The following is a 17,840-nucleotide window of genomic DNA, read 5'->3' on the forward strand; positions in this document are numbered from 1 at the left end:
GTTAATGCAAAGATGAGCTTGTGTTGAGTTGTTTTATTTATGAATGAAAAGAAGGAAATATGTTTTATTTCTTTTATTTTACAGGTAAATTATTATTTATGTAATTAGGGTTTTTTGTAATCTTAAATGTTCCTGTATGAACTGCCGACCTCTTACACTTCAATTTAAAAAAAAAGGACCTTGTGGAATTTGGCAGATTTGTTTTTGCAGTTTTCAGTTTTAGGGGGTTAGTTTTTCTTGAACATATATCGAGATATATATCGTATATCGAGATATATTTTTTGATCCATATCGCCCAGCCCTACTACTTTATATTGGATTTTAGCGAAGAAACTTTTCTCAGACTCTTCACTGAAATAATGAAATACCAACAATCTGTATCAGCCAAAAACCGCGTATCTGTGTCTCTAATTGTGATCTTATCGTGTGTGTTGTGTGTGTCCAGGTCCAGGTCTGGCGTTCATCGCTTACCCTCGCGCCGTGGCCATGATGCCTCTGCCTCAGCTCTGGTCCGTCTGCTTCTTCCTCATGATCATTATGTTGGGGCTGGACACGCAGGTCAGAGCAACGACACATTTCCTTTTCGATTTGTCTTTTATCTGCCCGAGAACAACAGATGAAACGCAGCTGCTGTGAAAACTCGGGCGTGTTTACGTTGAAGCTGTTCGCCGACACGCTGAGTAATGCGCCGCCCTAATTCAAACAGAATCAAATAAACTCGCTCACTTAGGGTCGTTCAGACACCGATCCTGGTGTCTGTAAAAGCGCCGATGTTGCACTGAATGAGGAGCCGTAAACGTGAGCGGCTGCAGTTTATCTCGGTGGCTAATTAAGTACAGACTGTGGAGACTCTGCAGACACTTTAAACATTCTAATAATAACAGAAAAGACGTTTGTGTTTCATTTGTTTCCTCTACATCATTATCCGTGTGTCTTTTTACAGGCCTCACTGTCGGTTTTATCGGCACTGTGGTAAATCAGCACAACCTATGGTAAAGTTCATTAGGCATTTCACTAATATTCACAGTTCCCGCGGTCATGGAAATCCTGGAAAAGTCATGGAATTTTAGTATCTCTTTCATACATCTGTTAAAGGTTGTATAGAGGATTTTTTTTTTAAGGAAAGAGAAATCCAGCGACAGTCCTTGACACCACCTTCCTCCTCCACAGGTCCCTCTAGAAATAATTTAGAGACCGACACCTCAGTTTTTAGACGCTTCGTCCGCTTCAGTCGCGCCATCGCTGGAAGGAATCTCCAAGAATCACCTCAGTTCGTCTTCGCTCCTTTTCTCCTTCTCTTCGTCTTTCAGCGACCTCAAAAACCGACTTTGTTTTGCGGCGAACTGGTCGTCGATTCTCGTCCAACGTCGTGACAAACTTTGTGCGAAACTGCGAGAGAGCCACGATTAGAAAAAGCCTCTAACAGCCAATAGAAAATGAGGCAGCCTCGTTTTCTATTGGCTGATGTTTATCTGGCCTCAACACGTCCACAGTTAATCGATTTTCTTTTCTTTTTTTTTTTGGTCATCATAATTACAAAGCTGCTGCGTCTCTGTAATGGTATTTTAAACTTTCATTGACAATTTGAAACAAACAAAAAATCCTCCATACAATCTTTAAGTTCTCATTAGACTATTATGATTATTTCTGAACATCTGCGTCTTTTGTTTAAAACAGACGACAGTAAGTGCACTGACAGGATTCTGAATGTTAAAAAACTATAATCCCGAGTGGAAAGGGTTATCATTTCATATTTAGCCCTAAAAGGCTGATTAATTCTACACATGCAGGTGCTGTAAAGTCATGGAAAATTCACTTTAGGTCATGAAAAAGTCTTGCCTGATTCATGAGCGGGTTTCACTTCGTGGAAACCGTCTGACCTCACAGCATTAGGATTTGTTCGCTCGACAGTAGGCGGGTACTTTTTTTTATTTAACCAGTCGCTGCTGTTTGGTCATGACATATGTAAAGCACCGTATCCCATAGGAAAAATAACGTCTTTCCGTTTTGATAAAATTCACCAAACATTCCCTTTGTTCCAACTTTAAATCCTCGATCTCGGGAATCGTCGCCAACACGGAATACATGGCTCTTCGCTGACTGGCTGGTGCCCGAATTCGCACTTCCGGGGTTTTTGCAAACCTTCTAGTGTATTCCGATTCCTGATCTAGTCGCTGAAGAGAAATGAAATTGAGCGGAGGAAAAAGTCACGGAGAAGTTTTGAAATTTTGTCAGTGAAAAAGAGTGTGAACCCTGAATATTTTAGTCGTCTAAAACGTATTTATTCTTGCATTTCTTATAAAAAATAGCCTTTGAGAAGATTTATTTTATTTTACAAAATGAAGTATCCTAAGTGTACTTCTTTACACTATGGTATCGGTACTGGTATCGGTATTGGATCAAATCAACACTCGTTTAAAGTTGTGACGAGGCTCTTGTAATTAATCTGCTCGAATTGAAACGCAACAAACTTCAAGATTTAAATATCTTTTTATTGGGATTGAAATGTGGTAAACAAAGCAGTTGATGGTTCTTCTTCTTCTTCGGTCAATCCACGTCACAGTATCGCTTCGTCTGGCAGGGCATCCGGTCTAAACTTCTCTCTCTCCTCTTCAGTTTGTGAGTCTGGAGGCCCTGATGACGTCGGTGACAGACCTGTACCCTCACCAGATCCGCAGGGGGCACCGCAGAGAGCTGCTTCTGCTGGGCGTGTGTGTGGTGTGTCTGCTCATCGGCCTCGTCATGGTCACGCCGGTAAGACACGCCCCCCTTTCCTGACATGCCAACAGCGCACCTCCTGATTCTTAGCCAGTCGGACTTCAAATTTTAAGACGAAACGCATTTGAAAATTGAAAGTGTTTTTATTACAAATGTAGAAACAAGTATTGGTTTTGTTGTAGAAGGTGATGATTGTGTCTCTCGTGTTTCCTCGTCACAGGGAGGACTGTACGTGTTCCAGATCTATGACCATTTCTCGTGCAGCGGGGCCAGTCTGCTGCTCCTCTCCATCTGTCAGTCCGTGGCCATCGGATGGGTCTACGGTCGGTACCACACGCAAGAGGAGAGAGAGGAGGCAGGAAACTGGGTTAGAGGAGGAGGGTAGGAAGGAGGGAGGTACAGTAGAGGAAGGAGGTAGGAGGTAAGAAGGAAGTAGAACAGAGGTAGGACGGAGGAAGGAGGAAGGAAGAGTAGAAGGAGGTAGGAAGCGTAGAGGTAGGCTCGAGGAGGTATCGAGCAAGAGTAGAGGGAGGATAGAGTGTAGAGGGGGTAGGAAGGTAGGAAGTAGGAAAGCGGAGGTAGGAAGGTAGTAGAGTAGAGGAAGGATGATAGACACACCCCCCTAAACTAAAACCAGGACTAAACCAGGACTAAACCAGGACTAAACCAGGACTAAACCAGGACTAAACCAGAACTAAAACCAAAACTAAAACCAGAACTAAAACCAGAACTAAACCAGGACTAACACCAGGACTAAAACAGGATTAATCCATTCCAGGACTAAACTAGGACTAAACCAGGTCTAAACCAGAACTAAAACCAGTGATCTCATATATAAAGCATTTCTCTATCAATAATATTTTTAATATGGTTAAGGAAAGACTGGACTTTTTATTGTCTTTAAGTCGACAAAAGTTATTATGTTCAGATTTCCTCGTCTTTGCTACTTTACAACAAACAGTTTCTTATTCATGGAGACTTGGGCTCAACAGCCAATTTGGAGAGATTTGTTAAACAATAAATGACTTTATAAAGTCACTTTTTTTAATCTATATGAGTCTTTTGATCTGCCACGATAATGTAATAATGAATTTAAATGAAAATACCTCAAATTGAAGCTTTTCTCAGCAATTTTTCGGTGAGATTAAAATTAGATTAATTAGATTAATTAATTACAGATCATAATTAATTAATCTCTCAATTTTTTTAATCGCATGGCAGCACTAGTTGTACTATTACTTACATATTTATACTTTGTCACTTACCTAGCAACCGAAACGCAAACAAAGACCAACAATAGTAATGATTAGACAAATACAAATGAGTAACTACACCTTATTTTAGAGAAATGAAGGTTTAAAGTGTCAGAAAAAGTCCTTGCTCGTGCGTAAATTCTCTTTGTTTTGAAGTTTTCTGTTTTGATGACACAGAGGGACTCTGTTTTACAACTCAGCACTACTTCCTGTGTTTTTGGATTTCTATTTCCGCTTCAAACTTTATTTTTTTTCCACAAACTTTCACTTTAACTGATGTAAAACTAAGATAAATATTAACTACAGATATTATCCACGAAACCAAGTCAGAATTAGAAAACCTTGTGTACTGTGGAACTTTTCTGGTAGAGGGTTCACCACTTTATTGTCTGGAGATGTTACGGCTTTGTCCGGAATGTTCCACAGTGTGCCGTAAAACTGTCTTACGTTGTGTGAATTATTATTGCTCTAAAACACCTTAAAAAAAATTCTGGTTGTCAGCGTAGTTGGCTTTGTCACTTGTTGTTGCTGCAGAAAATTCCAAAAACCCCTTACGATTTCTTGGATATAACTGAGGACTTTTTTCGTTTTAATTACTTTTTAAAAATTTTATCTTTACTTGTACATATCTTTTTTAAAATATATATAATTATGCCTTATTCAGAGTTCCCAGAGTCATGGAAATCCTGGAAAAGGTATGGAATTTTAGTATCTTTTTCACGCAAACTTATGTCAAAAATCATGGAAAACTTTTTAAATTTTGTCAGTGAAAATAGCTGGGGATTTTTTTTTTTATTACTTTTTAAAAATTTTATCTTTACTTGTATATATCTTTTTAAAAATATATATAATTATGCCTTATTCAGAGTTCCCACAGTCATGGAAATCCTGGAAAAGGTATGGAATTTTAGTATCTTTTTCACGCAAACTTAAGTCAAGAATCATGGAAAACTTTTGAAATTTTGTCAGTGAAAATAGCTGGGGATTTTTTTTTAAATTACTTTTTAAAAATTTTATCTATCTATATATATATAATTACGCCTTATTTTTTCGCATCTCTTGCTTTTTTTGCTACTTATTTTTAATCAAATTTGTAACAATTTCTTTTTTTTTATCTTTGTTTTTATAAAATATTGTGATGTGTGAGCTCCTGTGTCCAAATCATTTCCCTTCTGGATCAGTAAAATTTGTCTAAGTCTAAAGAAACAAGCAGTAGTTAAACCCTCCACCAGAAAAGTTACACAATGCCCCTTTAAACAGCCTCTCTGTATGGACCAAATTATTAATGATTTAAACTCGGCGTTCACGTAAATGAGCTAAATTGGTGTGAGGAAATACCAGAGCCTAATAAGGTGCAGTTTTTTTTGTTTTTTTTTACGCTCTAATCTAATTTCTGGGGTTAATTAGACGTGGAAACCCTGTGGAAGTCAGCTGAGGCCGTAACCGTTTCTGGCTGGAGCGCGTAAATCTGGAGGAAGCCGCTTTATGGCGCCGCGGGGGACGCTCGCCGACGGCCGCGTTACACTTTTTACGACGCTAGACTTGACACGCCGTTAAAGCCGAACAAAACCCCACTGTTGCGCTCTGGGTAACGTAGTCCGCACAGAAGAACGTGACGGGAGCAATGTGATTTTTTTTTTTTTTGCTTTCGGGGAATTAGTCTGTCGTATTTTGGCGAGTTGAAAACAAAATCTGTCTTTCTATGTCATCAACAGAGAAAATATCCAAAATACAGACAATTTACGCACAAAGAAGTGAATTTTCTGACTATTTAAACCTTAATTTAACTAAATAAAGCTGTTCTCATTTAATCAAAACTATTGTGTAATTTAGACACGTTTTGGTCCTTTTTTACATTACGGTTGCAAAGTTTTTAGTCAAATCTTAATGAAATGTTTTAGTGAACATTTAGTGAAAGCAGTGATGTGTACTACTACTACTACTACTACTACTACTACTACTACTACTACTACTACTACTACTACTACTACTACTACTACTACCATAACTATACTGTACTACTAGAACTACTAAATACCAATTCAATAACTTTTACTACTAGTACCACGACTACTACTTCAACTATACTACTACCACGCTTTCCTTTTAGTACTAATAACTACTACTACAACCTCAGCTTCACCACTACTACTACTACTACTACTACTACTACTACTTACAATTTACTACTGAAACTACTACTAACCGTAAATACTACTTCAACCACAGCTTCACTACTACTACTACTACTTACAATTTACTACTGAAACTACTACTAACCGTAAATACTACTTCAACCACATCTTTAACTACTACTACTACTACTACTACTACTACTACTTACAATTTACTACTGAAACTACTACTAACCGTAAATACTACTTCAACCACAGCTTCACTACTACTACTACTACTACTACTTACAATTTACTACTGAAACTACTACTAACCGTAAATACTACTTCAACCACAGCTTCACTACTACTACTACTACTACTACTACTACTTACAATTTACTACTGAAACTACTACTAACCGTAAATACTACTTCAACCACAGCTTCACTACTACTACTACTACTACTTACAATTTACTACTGAAACTACTACTAACCGTAAATACTACTTCAACCACAGCTTCACTACTACTACTACTACTACTTACAATTTACTACTGAAACTACTACTAACCGTAAATACTACTTCAACCACATCTTTACTACTACTACTACTATACCATAATTATACTGTACTATACTAGAACTACAACTTTTACTACTAGTACTACTACTAAAAAGCTAGTACTCCCATAACTATACTAATACTAGAACCATCTCAACACCACTGCAACATTTACTACTACTGCTGTTCCTATAAGTATACTATATTAATACTACAACTAGTAAACACCAATGCAACAACTTTTACTACTACGAATACTACTCCCATAACTACTGCAGCTAGTACTACCTAAATACCACTACAACAACTTTTACTACTACTTTTAAATACCACTACTGTTTACTACTACTACTATTACTGCTACTGGGATACTAATACTAGTACTACCTAAATACCACTACAACAACATTTAATACTACTACTACTACTATACTATACTAGAACTACATGTAGTAAAATACCACAGCAGCAACTTTTACTACTACTACTCCCATAACTATACTATAGTAATACTAGAATTACTACACCAAGTAAATATATACTTCTACTTACTACCACCACTGCAGTAACTAATACTCCTCAAACTGTAGTTGTAGTAGTAGCAGTAGTAGTAATAGTACTATAGGCTCAAACCTGGTTCTTCCTGGTACAAGATCCTCACCTGGCAGTAGTAGTAGTATTTGTCATGTTTTGTTCTGTACTTCTACTACAAACTTCTACAGTTTCACTTCTACTACAGTTTCCTTTGTGACCTTTGACCTCTGTGTTTCAGGAGCCCAGCGTTTCCGTGGCAACATTAAAGACATGATCGGCTACAGTCCGATGAGGATATTCGACCTGTGCTGGAAGTACTTCACTCCGGCCGTGTGCACCGTGAGTCTGAGCAGAGTACTTCTACTGCACGTTTATATACGCAGTAAAGGACTGAATTATAAATATTTAATCAAATACTGTTTGAAAAAATAATTAACATCCACATATTAAACTGCTTTTTGTTAAGTTATATTTAAGTAGAATAAATATTATAAGGACTAAGACTACTACTACTACTACTACTACTACTACTACTACTACTATTGTCACATTAAGAATCTTGTACTTTGGAATGTAGATTTGAGCATAAAAGTACTGCTAATACTACAAGCGCTACTACAACCCAAACATAGGTAGTACTATATTTCAGACTACTGTTACAACCAAAATATCAGTACTAATTTATATTTTAAAAGTCAAATACTACAAAAGTTTACAACCACAACTTTGGGAGTACTATAAATATTCTACTACTACTACAACTAATTACTACAACAAGCATTACTTACTTACTTACTACCACTACTACTACTTACTACTAGTACTACAACCAACTATACTATCATCCTTTCCTATTAGTATTAGTATTAGTATTAGTACTGCTAATTACTTCAACTACAGCCTCACTACTGCTACTTATCATTTAGTATTGAAACTACCACTAACCGTATGTACTACATCAGCTTCAGTACTACTGCTATTACTGGTACTACTTACCACAACTACTACTGAGAGTACTACGACTCTTACCACCACTTCCTACTACTACAACTATCGCTACCTCCCCAACTTACTAATAACTACTACTTCAGTCAACTTGTTGCTGATTTTGCTCAAACAAATAAAACTACTACTACCCCCAACTACCACTACTACTACCACTACTACCATTACCTGCTATTAACACCATCACTACTACTACTACTACTACTACCCTTCCCTGTTAGACCTAATAACCACTACTCCTAAGACTACTTCAGTTACTATTAAAACTACTAGAAATGACTACCACTAGTACTCCTGCTACTACTACTACTTCAACCAAAGCTCCCTCCCCAACTATACTACTCACCCTTACCTTTTAGTACTAATAACTACTATGTACTTCTGCTTGTCCTAATAACTACTACTCCTCCTTCACTACTACTTCAGACTACTTCAGTTTCTATTAACACTACTTGCTGCTACTACTACGACTACTACTACTCCTGCTGCTGCTACTACTACCACACCAACTATACTACTGTCACCTATACCTTTTAGTACTAATAACTACTACTTACTACTACTACTAAGACTACTGCTTCTATTACTGTTAGTCCTAAAAACTACTACAATTCCCAAGACTACTTCAATTACTATTAACACCTACTACAAACTACTACCACTACTACTACTTCAACCACAACCACTACTACCACCCCAACTATACTACTACCACCCATACCTTTTACTACTACTAACTACTACTTACTATTACTAAGAACTTCTGCTTGTCCTAATAACTACTACTCCTCCTTCACTACTACTTCAGTTTCTATTAACACTACTTGCTACTACTACGACTACTACTACTCCTGCTGCTGCTACTACTTCAACCACAGCTACTACCACCCATGTGTATTAGTCGTAATTACTACTACCAGTCCTCCTCTCGTGTACAGAGTAACAATACAGTTGTGTGTGTGTGTTGTCTTTGTGTGTGTTTGTGTGTGTTGTGTGTGTGTATTGTGTTTGTGTGTGTGTTTATGTGTGTGTGTTTGTGTGTTGTGTGTGTGTGTGTGTGTGTGTGTGTGTGTGTGTGTGTGTCTGTGTGTGTGTGTGTTTGTGTGTGTGTGTGTGTGTGTGTGTGTGTGTGTGTGTGTGTGTGTGTGTGTGTGTGTGTGTGTGTGTGTGTGTGTGTGTGTGTGTGTGTGTGTGTGTGTGTGTGTGTGTGTGTGTGTGTGTGTGTGTGTGTGTGTGTGTGTGTGTGTGTGTGTGTGTGTGTGTGTTGTGTGTGTGTGTGTGTGTGTGTGTGTGTGTGTGTGTGTTTGTGTGTGTGTTGTGTGTGTGTGTGTGTGTGTGTGTGTGTGTGTGTGTGTGTGTGTGTGTGTGTGTGTGTGTGTGTGTGTGTGTTTATGTGTGTGTTTGTGTGTGTGTTTATGTGTGTGTGTTGTGTGTGTGTGTGTGTGTGTGTGTGTGTGTGTGTGTGTGTGTGTGTGTGTGTGTGTGTGTGTGTGTTGTGTGTGTGTGTGTGTGTGTGTGTGTGTGTGTGTGTGTGTGTGTGTGTGTGTGTGTGTGTTGTGTGTGTGTGTGTGTGTTTGTGTGTGTGTGTGTGTGTTTGTGTGTGTGTGTGTGTGTGTGTGTGTTGTGTTCCCTTCCCTCCAGGCCACGTTCCTGTTCTCGTTGGCCCGCTGGAGTCCTCTGGTCCTGGGGAAGGGTCTGGTGGCTCCCCCCTGGGCCTCGGCTCTGGGCTGGATCCTCACCTTCTCGTCGGTGTCGCTGCTGCCGCTGTGGGCCCTGTACGCTCTGCTCACGTCACCCGGGTCCCTCACGCAGGTAACAGCTCCGAAACAACAACCACGAGAACCGAAGTCATGAGACGAGGGACTCACAAAAGTATCTAAAATCACTCAAATCACACACGAAAAACTGGTATCTGTACTGAAAAACTCTGACTGTTTTACCTGGACCACTGAGGGACTTACACACATATAAGGACTTACGGGAGTAGAAAAGAAAGCTCGACTATTTAACGTGGAAAATCACAGTATATTGTCTAAAGCACAGGTGTCAAACATGCGGCCCGGGGGCAGGATCCGGCCCTCCAAGACCTTTAATCTGGCCCTCGGCTGATTTTCTACTAAAATATTTTAATTCTATTTTTTATTAAAATAATGTTAATTTTCTGTAGTGCTTATCAATAATTACAAGTTCTCTCTTTTCTTCTCTTTTCTCTTTTTTCTCTTTACCTCTTTTCTCTTCTCTTTTCTCTCTCTCTTTCTCTTTCTCTTTTCTCTTCTCTCTTCTCTTTCTCTTTTCTCTTTCTCTCTTCTCTTCTCTTTTCTTCTCTTCTCTCTTTTCTCTTTCTCTTCTTCTCTCTCTCTTCTCTCTTTCTCTTTTCTCTCTTCTCTCTTCTCTCTTTCTCTCTCTCTTTTCTCTTCTCTCTTTTCTCTTCTCTCTTTCTCTCTCTCTCTTCTCTCTTCTCTTCTTCTCTTCTCTTCTCTTCTCTCTCTTTCTCTTCTCTCTTTCTCTTTCTCCTCTCTTCTCTTTTCTTCTCTCTTCTCTCTTCTCTTCTCTTCTCTTTTCTCTTCTTCTCTTTTCTCTCCTCTTTTCTCTCTTCTCTTCTCTCTCTTTCTCCTCTCTTTCTCTCTTTCTCTCTTTCTCTTCTCTTTCTCTCTCTTCTCTTCTCTCTTCTCTTCTCTTCTCTTTCTCTCTTTTCTCTTCTCTCTCTTTCTCTCTTTCTTCTCTTCTTCTCTTTTCTCTCTTTCTTTCTCTCTTCTCTCTCTTTCTCTTCTCTTCTCTCCTCTTCTCTCTTCTCTCTCTTCCCCAGCGTTTCCAGTCTCTGTGTCGGCCGTCTCCGGAGCTCCAGATGCCCTCCCACTGCCCCCCCACCTACAGCCTGGCCCTGAGCGAGAAGAGCCCCTCCCTCAGCCTCAAGGAGAACGGAGCTTTGTAATTTCAAACCTCACACGCCAAAAAAACCAGAAGCTCACTCGTGTTTATGCTCTTAGATGTTTTTATACACAAGTCAGTCCTACACTGCAAAAACACATCTGTACGAGGGCAGATTTATCACTGCGACCCTTATTTTTAGACAGTATTTTATTAATCGTAGTCTTACTTTGTGATTTGTAATTGTTATGTCGACTAAACAGACTCGAAAACGCAAACGAAAACGGTGGTATTATTACAGCAAAATGTCAAAAATGATCAATTGTTTCTCTTTCACTTACACATAAAGAATAAAAAATGAAAACTAGGCCTGTCACAAGAAAACATTTTGAAGGTAATATTGAAAGAAATCCTTAAAATAAAGCAGAGTTATCCTCAAAAAACTTAAAAAAAAAACCATGAGCTGTAATAAGTAAACAGCAAAACCAATCACTTTTATGACTGTAGAAGTTCATATTTCAACCATTTTCAGCTCAAATTTTGACATTTTACAGAAAAAATATCCAAAAATGTCCAGTTACTACAAAGAAAAAGTGGGTATTTCGACTCTATCATGATTTTTCTGCATATTCTCCAACGCCAGGCTGTATAAACTTTAATTTTTATTGGATTTAAGCAGATTCGGTGATGTTTATTTGTCTAAAGAGATCGATTCTCTATATTAAAGTTCGCAGAATTATGAAGCAGCGTCTTTTCCTCGGGCAAAACGGGCCAAAAAAGAGATTAAACCGACTCAGAAAAGTTCCAAAATTGTTCCAAAAAAGTCTTTCAAAGTTATTGGTTTACTTTTAGTTGCAAACAGTGAACAGCGTCGCAAGAAACGAGTTGAGGAAAAAAAGACGTGAGAGATTTGAGATTTAGGATTGAACGAGAGCACGGTCGCTGTTCAATAATAAAATAAAAAAAACAATCCTCATATGTACAACTTCCCTAATAATGAAGCAAATATTCAAAGGGTTCCCACGGTTATGGAAATCCTGGAAAAGTCACGAGATTTTAGTATATATTTCCCGCAACTCCAGCGTTTTGTTAAGTTCTCATGACTTTATTCTGATTATTTCCGAACGCCTGTGCCTTTTGTGCTTAAAAGAGACGACAATAAATGCACTGACAGGATTCTGAATGTTAAAAAAATAAAATCCCAAACCATAAAGTGAGTGGAAAGAGTTCACGTTTCAGATTTTTGTCCTAAAAGTCTGATCAATTCTACACATGTAAAAGTTTAGAAAATTTGTCAGTGAAAAAGAGTGGAAACCCTGGATTTACTTTATTGAACCCCGCCCACTTTTGTCGCTTTTTTTGCGGCGGCACTTCCGGTTAAATTGGAATCTCTTTCGTGTCACTGGAGAATTTTGTGAAACGTTTTGCATCTTAAATTAAGTCTGACGTAAAGTCGGTTCTTTTGTGTAAAATGTTCAACGTTCACGTGACCAAAGAGTCGCACTGAACCGATTCTCTCGAGGTTTTAAAACGGCTTTTTCGTCCACATTGAACGTATTTGCTGTAAAAATTGGCTCTGTACGAAATAACACAACCTGAATAATGACGCCGATGTCCACAAGCACCTTCTAGAATAAGATGGATATTGAACAATTATCGTGACGTACGGCTGCTTGATTATGGAAAAAAAATATCATTATAACGATTATTTTTGGTCAATATTGAAATCACGACTATTCAAACGATTATTTTTTAGTTACACGATGCATTTCTCTCTAAAAAAAACACTTTTTTATTGATAATTTACGTAAAACTTTCAAATTTAAAATAAATCTAGGCTACAAATATGAACCTTAGAGCAGTTTTGCGACGTATAAAACATAAAATGAATCAAAAATAAACTTTGAACATTAAATAAGGCAAAGAAAAACAAAAATAAACTATATATCCAGCTGTTCTACAATCTCTGTATTTAAAAAAAAATGAATATATATACTTATTTATGTTTTAAAAATATCCCTAATTAAGTTTGTTAAGCTTTAGGACGCAGTCACACTTGGACTTTAGAACCGTTTTGCCGTGGAGTTTTGTGTTTTCCGTGAGTTTAACGATAGAAAACAGCTGCAAAACTTTTTAATCCGTCGCGATCCGTGCTTGGGAACGGTTCTGAAGTCCCAGTGTGAGTGCGTCCTAAACCGTTTCAACTCGATTATGTGAGTTTAGAGATCGTTTGAGACTCTAACTGAGATCAAAATTCGATTGGTTGCACAGCCTCAGTGACGGGCCTATTTAAAAACAAACTATTTTAACGCGACGTGTTTTAACTTGATGATTACAGATGTTGTTTTTGCAGTGGAGCAGCAGTGCCTCTGTGAGATGCTGCCGTATTTAAAGTTCATTTTACATGTTTGTGGTGCTGTGGGAGTCCGACTCTGCAGACACTTTCACTCTGAACAGGGACGGAATCATTAAAGCTCCTGTGTTACACTAAACCAACTCCTGTGAGCTTTAAAGTCCTGTTTTAATGACGTTACCTCCTCAGAAACAGACCTGGACTTGTGTTTTGTTTCATTCACACACGTTTGAGTCACTCTTTAGTCTGAATACATCTGCACAGCTCAAAAAAGAAGTGGTAGTTTTCAAGTGAACAGGTCATTTTGAACCACAATTAAACTGATTTACTCCACAGTACAACAGGATGAGCTTGAGTTGTTGCCTTTTTTAAAACATAACCTTTAAACGTTTAATCTTCTTTCAGTTTAGATCACCTCAGAAAGTCTACAATATAATATAAAGAGTGAAGAAGTTTTAAAAAAATAAGGGTATAACGGTACACAGGTCACAGTTCGGTTCATTTTCGGTACAGTTTGAGAACAAAATGCAAAACCATTTGTCTATTTGTGTTTATTAAACCAACATTTGTTTTAACATTATACAAACGGGAAAATAAAATAAATGCAAAGTGCTGCTTGGTAATACTAATAAATTAAATTAAATTCTCAATAAGCAACAAATGAATGAAATATTATAAAACATAAATTCTGACATGACGTTTTACTCAATCTTCATATTTTTGGCTAAAAAAAACAACTTGTTGAAGGTGAAAGTGAGGACCGCGGTGCAACAACTGTAGTTTTTTGAGGAGTCACGTGGTTTGGAGGGACGTAGTCAAGTCGGGGGGGCAGTTGTTGTCGAAGTGGTCGCTCTAACTATAAAGCGCTGCAGGAAACTCTGCCCCAATCAAGGACGAGTTCCTTTGTGAATATTAAAAAGCCGAACCTTCAATGTAGCTGAACATTAGGGAGCATCATTTGCCCAACTTTTTAAACATTTTTTGAAAATCAATCTGTACGTAGTGTCAACTCTTTACAATTGCCAAAGTAAACTTCCGTGAGAAATTTCATGAAATTCTGTTGATGTCTACTGGGTCCACTAAGCCTGTGAAGTGTAGTGCCTCCAGAAGCCTTAAATCTGAGCTGAAAAATCAGTTTTTCTTTAATAACTTCCTTATCCTTTCTGGAAACTTACCAACCCTGAGCTGTACCCGTCACTGAGACGTCACACTCACTCACTCCACTTTTTTACACAGTCTGTGATCACTACACAAACAACAAACTTTATGTATGTCTCTCATTTCATCTTTGGACTTTGTGCATTTTGAATAATTATGAAAAAACACTCAAAATCTTGATAAAATAGTCATGTCTTAGAAAGTTATGAAGATAGAGATATGAACTTAGTACCAAATGATGCACAACAGCAACATTTCTATTTAACTTTCATTGACACCGTGGCCCTAAATGGATTATTTTTAAAGTTATTTAAGATAAACTTTTTTTTTTCCTTATGGACACCGTTAGGATAGAACTTAGGAGGTTTGGTGGATTGATTAGAATTTATTCACTTGAGCAAATATTCCACAGATTTAGTTTGAATTGGTATTGTCACGTTTTAAAATCGGGTACAAAATTGCGTGAATTTTCAAACCGAACGTCCCGAATAAATGTACCGTTACACCTCTACAGTTTAATCTAAGGAGTGAAGAAGTGAAGTTTAAACAAGGATAAAACAACAGCTGTAGCTTCAAAGTTTGATAATTCTGGAGCTGAAATTCTCCACGTGATTCTAGTGAAGGCGTGTGGAGTTTAGAAACACAGTGGAGCACTTCCTGTACGTAGAACTCGGCGTAAATCTGCAGTTTTTGTGCGTTAAACTTGAAACAAAAACACAAGTCCAGGTGTGTTTGCGACGAGGAAACGGCGTCAGATCAGTCGAATACAGGAGATTTAACACGTGGCATTCAGAAAAGAGACTTTCATGTTTTTTTTTGTCAAATTCGTAGAAGAGTTTAAATGTAAAAATGTTCGAAAATATTCAAAACCAGATCTTATTTAAAAGGAGCAATACTTGAATTTTTTCCGTTTTTTTTTTGGAAACTGTTCTTATGTTGCCAAAGACTTGAAGTGCACTGAAACTAACTTGTACTATTACTGCAGTACTTTCTATAAATACATCAAAAGTACACGGAAAAATAGCTGAATTCCTTTGCAAAAATCGTCACGCGCCCGTCGCCAGCTCGTCTCCATGGCGATGTCATTACGTGGCCTGGAATCTCCCGTAGTGTGGCATTAAACTTAACGAACTTTAAAAAAACAAAAACATGAGGGGTAGATGAGCTTAATGCCGTACTCCGGAACATTCCAGCAAAGCGATAACGTCACCGTGGAGACGAACAGGGTGGCGGACGCTCCATCAGAAAAGTGACACAGTGCAGCTTTTTTCATTCAACTGATCAAAATAACAATAAATGAGTTGAAACCAGTGAAAATAATTGACTAAAAACACAAAAAAATAATCAAAATTCTACGTGATCTTGTTCTCAGACAGAATGGGTTTTGTGAAAGTGAAATGTAAAAGAAAAAGAAGTGTCTGTCTCATGGTTTTAAGAGTTTTTATTTCAGGTTTTGTCTCATGTTTAAACCTAAAATACTTCAGTTCAAATGTGAAGTTTTCTGACGATGCAGTGAACTCAGGGCTTGGCGTTTGCATGGATTCGATTTTTCATTTTTGTTTTGTTTTTTTATTTTCGAGTTTGTGCCAAGAGAGAAACGATAATCATGTACATACTTACGGAAAAAATCATATCACGATTATTCATACTATTATTTTTAGTGACACGATGCATTTATTCAGCATTTCTCTGTCAAAAAAACACTTTGTTATTGATAATTTAAAAAACTTTCAAATTTTAAATAAATTCAGGCTACAAATATGAACCTTAGAGCAGTTTTGCCATGTATAAAACATAAAATTAATTAAAAAATATATACTTTGAACATAAAATAAGTCACAGTAAAACTAAAAAATAAATGTGTCCAAAATTTAAGTATCTCTCTATATAAAAAAAATAACTCAAAATAAATGTCGTTAAGCTTTAAATCGTTTCAACACGATTATATGAGTTTGGAAATCGTTTGACGCACAAATCGCAAATCCAAAAACCGATTAATTGCAACGGCGTATACATACTACATAAACATTATAAACGACAGAAAAGCACATTTCTCGAAAAGGAGCGAGAAGAAGAAAAAATTTATTTTAACCCGCTCCTGTTCATGACATAGTTTAAAAAATTCTAAAATTATGTGTTTGCTTTTGTAAATTTATGCCGAAACTTTACAAATATTTACATATCGCAAAATAAATTACAGACCAAATATAATTTTTAAACTAATTTCCGACGACGGTGGTCCCTATCGTCAAAAATAGGATGAGAAATGAACTGGAATTAAAATTTATTCTTTGTTTTTGTTGCATTATCATAAATAAATAGAAATAACTTTTAATTTGCCTTTAAAGAGGGGCGTATTTGACTTCTAATCTAAGTCACTCCCCCTTCAGAGCAATACTACAACACAATCAACGTGCATTCCGTTAAAAAAAACAAAACTATTACATATCACGTCAGGTTTGTGAAGTCGTAGTGTACAGTTTTTTATCGTGTTTTTGTTTATTTATGGAGAGTTGTCATATGGGCGGCGAGATCGCTAAATTACTCAAACACGCATGTCATTTTGAAAATAAATCAAATATATAACATCTAAAATTGTAATATATGTAAAAAATATGGCAGTATATTCCCTAAAAAATGCAAAAAAACTAATAAAAATGAGCCAAACTACGGACTAAGTGAGTGTCTCGGCTCCAGTCAAATGAAGCTCATCGAGGCTGGCTACTGATTTACGGACAAAATGGCGAAATAAAACGGCGGGATCATGTAGAGCGGGTTAACACGAACATTTTAAGACCAAAACGACAAAGCTCACAGCAGCAACTTTTTTTTTTTTTTTTAATGTAAAGTGAATTGGAGCCAGAGTCGATGGAGCCAGAAGCGCGCCCATGCTCACTTCCTTTTCCACTTCCATTTCTTTAAACAATCTCAGAATCAGGTGCAGTTTGGATTTGTGGAAGTGTAAAATGTCGACGCCGAGCCCTGGTCTTTAAGAGATTCTTTTTTCTGTTGTGTTTGTTTCAAAGCAAAGTGTGTTTTCTGTTCTCATTCTGAAGTGTTAAAAGCCTTTGTTTACAAAATATATTATGCTGCAACACACACAATTTTATCAACAAATACTTATATTATTCGTACTTCTACTTTTACTTTTACTTTTACTACTGCTGCTGTAATGTGGAAGCTCAGACTGGGCCCAATATTTAAAAAAAACTAAACAAAAATCAAGAAAGTGTAACATTTCTATTTCTATTAGAGAGTTCGCCGCCTGTT

At 37.3% G+C, this 17,840-nt stretch overlaps 1 protein-coding gene across 3 annotated transcripts in view; it reads left to right on the forward strand.

The window, feature by feature from the left end:
• LOC110165854 (sodium- and chloride-dependent GABA transporter 2-like) overlaps window positions 1–17,687 on the forward strand; it is a 57,594-nt gene extending 39,907 nt beyond the window's left edge. For all 3 annotated transcript variants that reach the window (XM_055162999.1, XM_020931042.2, XM_055163007.1), the window contains exons 10-15: window positions 446–558; window positions 2,617–2,754; window positions 2,939–3,041; window positions 7,425–7,525; window positions 9,833–10,003; window positions 10,998–17,687. In XM_055162999.1, the coding sequence (XP_055018974.1) occupies window positions 446–558; window positions 2,617–2,754; window positions 2,939–3,041; window positions 7,425–7,525; window positions 9,833–10,003; window positions 10,998–11,123 (752 nt within the window). In that variant the 3' untranslated portion in view covers window positions 11,124–17,687. The remainder of the gene's footprint in view (window positions 1–445; window positions 559–2,616; window positions 2,755–2,938; window positions 3,042–7,424; window positions 7,526–9,832; window positions 10,004–10,997) is intronic.
• The last annotated feature ends 153 nt before the right edge of the window (window positions 17,688–17,840 follow it).

The sequence above is a fragment of the Boleophthalmus pectinirostris genome, unplaced genomic scaffold (genome assembly GCF_026225935.1).
Source record: "Boleophthalmus pectinirostris isolate CB_2022bp ecotype Guang Dong unplaced genomic scaffold, ASM2622593v1 HiC_scaffold_11, whole genome shotgun sequence".
NCBI lineage: Eukaryota > Metazoa > Chordata > Actinopteri > Gobiiformes > Gobiidae > Boleophthalmus > Boleophthalmus pectinirostris.